The sequence below is a fragment of the Halyomorpha halys genome, unplaced genomic scaffold (genome assembly GCF_000696795.3).
Source record: "Halyomorpha halys isolate HHAL.00 unplaced genomic scaffold, Hhal_1.1 Scaffold174.1, whole genome shotgun sequence".
NCBI lineage: Eukaryota > Metazoa > Arthropoda > Insecta > Hemiptera > Pentatomidae > Halyomorpha > Halyomorpha halys.
Genome location: NW_027107482.1, coordinates 354,323 through 358,101, shown reverse-complemented (window position 1 = coordinate 358,101; position 3,779 = coordinate 354,323). Strand labels below are relative to the sequence as shown.

Genomic DNA, 3,779 nt, shown 5'->3' with positions numbered 1-3,779 from the left:
CCGTTGTAATTTACTTGAAATAATCTGTCGGAGAGATAAGAACGCAAGTTAAGTTAAAAATGAAAAAGGTTCAGACTTATGGAAGTATTTTATTTTAATTGAACAATAATACCAGTCTCACATAAATTTAAAAAAAAATCATTATGGCTACAACCCATGAAGGGTCTGGGGTGCAGTACATTGTAAAGATGTGCTGTTACAAATCCATCGGTTGTGCAAGGAGGTGATTTTGAAAGAATCATCCGTGTGACCGCTAGATTTTTACCAAACTAAGCGTACCCACTTTAAGAAGCTGGGTGGAACCTGGAGGGGTCGATTCGAACCTTGGTCCTTGGAGTAGTAGCTCAGTGCCTTATCACAGAGCTACCCACTCCTACATGCTTTTTATTAATGCTTAAAAGCAGTGAATTTTCAAAACTTTGACTCAATTTGAAGTGGTTGTTCAGGTCCGCAAGGCTTTTAAAAATTCAAAAAATTATGAACAAAAGTGGCAGAGGATAGGTTAGAAGTTAACGTACTTTTTTTAACATGAACTCAATTTATATCCGAATATCCATATTTCTAACTCAACTTGCGAGAGGCTTGTAAAGTTTTAAAAAACTGTGAAGAAAATTTGTATAAAAAAACATATTGACTGAAATCTACCCTCACTCTTATAGTATTACTATAACACGAAACCAACAATACATATTATGTTTCACGATCGTTAGTTGCCAAATATTCGTTAGTCTAGTTTTAAAATTTTGTTATGAATTCAAAAAATGAAAATTGAATTTAACTAAATAATTACTTCGAACCATAAATAAAATAATTTAATTAATTTGCATTTGCTATAACTGTTAAGTTTTGATAATTGTAAATTCAACTATATAATTTATAAAGTAAAATATAATTCCGTTATAAGCCAAAAATGCATATCTCAAATATCTTTTTGGGTTGAGCATTTATATGCCGCCTATTTTCTCAAGATTTGTATGCTTTTTAAGGGCACGGTTTATTTGCTTTAGTTAATTTATGTTATAAGTAAATAATATATGAGCTTATTACATTAAATTAATTAAATTCGCTGAAAAAAATTATTGAAATAAGCAAAAAAATAAATAAATAAAAATAAAATAAAAAGTAGGGTGCCTTTTAGGATAGTACTTTAGACGTTAACCATAAGTTTAAACTTTATTTTTTTAACAACTGATTTCTGCTATTAATGATTATTAAATAAATCAAAACTTGTATCCTTATTTTGTCTCAACACTTTTTATTTTTCAACAGTCCAACGTTTCGGCCATTTTAGCCATCCTCTAGGACATCTTCAATTATAATTTCTTCCTCACATTAAATTTAGAATTACTTTTGCAGGCTATTCTGCCTAAAAAAAAAACCTATATTTTTTTATTTATAGGTTTTTAACATATAATTAATAACGACCTGGGCAGAATACCCTGCAAAAGTAATTCTAAATTTAATGTGAGGAAGAAATTATAATTGAAGATGGCTAAAATGGCCGAAACGTTGGACTGTTGAAAAATAAAAAGTGTTGAGACAAAATAAGGATACAAGTTTTGATTTATTTAATAAAATTACCTTGTCTCAAGAAAATTAAATAATATAATGAAATTAATCATTATTTCATTATTCCAAGGGGATTTTTTTTCATATTACATTAAATGAAATTTAAAGTAATTTGAATTTCATAGTATTTATAATAGAAAAAAAAATTAAACCAATGTATCAGACCAACATAACATTAAAATTTTATAAAGAAACATAATTTATTGAGAAAAAAAATTTTAATTTGAAAACTTTATAGTTTTAAAAAATTGTTTTTGAGCCAATATTTTGACGTAAACAGAAAATTTTCCACACTTTGTTATACAAGGTCTTGGTTATCTTTAAACCACAGTTCTATTTAGTTTCGTTGATAAAATTTATCTAAGTTAAAATAAATTACCATAGAAATAAAATATATGTGTTTATTTAATTACATTTTTTAATATAATATTTTTTTGTTTTAAGTATAATATTAGTAATATTTATAAATGTTGGAAAATTTGAAACAGTATAGTGGATGTTCGTTAATGCACAGACGTTTTTCTTAGTGACACATAGGTCTAGATCATTCGGGTCGGAGCTGATTTTTGGGACTCCTTACAAAAAATATTTGTTTTTTTTTGCAATCATGTTATTATTTAAATATAATATAATATAAAACTCTGTCTTAGTGTTCACTAAGTAAGTGGGACCGCCCCTCTGTGTGCGTCACTACCGTGAAATAAAACATAATGCAAAAATGGCGAAAAAAATGGAACATTTATTAAAAGATTTGAAGAGTAGGATTGAAGTAATGAAATGAAAAAAAATATATATATTTTTTTGGTATTAGAATATATGCCTAGATGGCAGGATTATGTTTCCAATATATAAATTTGAGATAAATTGAATTTAATCCTATTTTAATCTATAAAAATTAATTTTCAAATTATAAAAATTATCATAGTTTAAAAAAAATATTATTCAAAGTCAAAATAATGATTTTTAGAAAAATTTAGCGTAATAGCTACATGAAATTTAATTCTACGTAATAATTATGAATAATGTCATCTTGTTATATTTGATAATATATATATTATTTTTTTTTTGTGTGTAAGGGGGGGACTTGTACTTAAGTAATATTATGTACTTATAAAAAAAAAAACCCTTCATTCCCTGATATTTTAAATTGTACGTGATAATTGCGAATATAATTGTTAAAATTTATTAGAAAATTCTGATATTATATATTATAATTTCTATGGGAGGATTTGAATTAAGGAAATATTATTTAAAAATATATATATAAAAAATGACTTACCCAAATTGAGAGTTAGGTGGCATGGTGTCTAGGAAGAAGCTAGATCTATAAGTAACAGCAAAAAGTCCTATATACATTCAGCTAAGTTCACGACCCGGATTTAGTATCATATAATAAAGTTGGTATTTCAGAAAGGTCAGATTTCAATAAACATGTAGAAGCTTCTAAATTCCAAAGTAATATCCATTTCCAAAAAGCAATTATAACGGGCGGACTGCCGGTGACTTTGAACAGAGCCATAATAAATAGTATTATAGATATGATTTGCAATAAGTAATATATAGCAAATATTGCACGGAGCGATGGTAGAGCTGTTGCCAGCACCACAGCCACAGCGACACTGCCTCAAGAAGGCCACTAGAGATAAACTGATTAAATATTTTTCCATATCCTCGAGAGCGGTCGTGTACTCACTGTACTCTAATATTTCACTATCTCTGCCCCACCTCTTCATGTGCTAACACTGTTTGAAACATTTGAAAGCTGTTCTAATTTCACCGATTTATAATTATATTTCACAAATTTTAATTTATAAACAAAATTTCATACGTTTCGGCTTTCATACCAACTTCAAGAACAAAAGTTCATTTTCACATTCTTGTATAGAATCATAACTTCCACTTCCAAACTAGAGAAGGTAATGAAAGTGTTTCAATATGCATTTGATCATAATAGTTCAAGAGTAATGTAAACTATATATAATTTCTTGTTAAAATTGAGGGGAATGCAAAATAGGGGATATAAAAAAAAATAATGAGGTGTATATATAGTTATAGTAGCTTACTGATTGGAGAAGATGGTCGGGGGTGCGGTCAGCAAAGAAACAACATAAATAAACAAAAAAAATATTTATTTATGCCGAAGTTTCGTCCTAATATTCAGGTATCATCAGGGCTATAGAAAAAAAGACAACAAACATCATTTAGAGAGA

At 27.7% G+C, this 3,779-nt stretch overlaps 1 protein-coding gene across 6 annotated transcripts in view; it reads right to left on the bottom strand.

Moving 5' to 3' along the window:
* Positions 1 to 3,779, bottom strand: part of raw — a 328,767-nt gene that overhangs the window by 68,435 nt on the left and 256,553 nt on the right. The window contains exon 1 of one of the 6 annotated variants that reach the window (XM_067045837.1): positions 2,849 to 3,204. The exons of 4 other annotated variants lie outside the window; for them this stretch is intronic. In XM_067045837.1, the coding sequence (XP_066901938.1) occupies positions 2,849 to 2,925 (77 nt within the window). In that variant the 5' untranslated portion in view covers positions 2,926 to 3,204. Of the gene's footprint in view, positions 1 to 2,848; positions 3,205 to 3,779 lie in introns of those variants that run through there. One more of the 6 variants, XM_014417994.2, reaches the window with a different exon arrangement.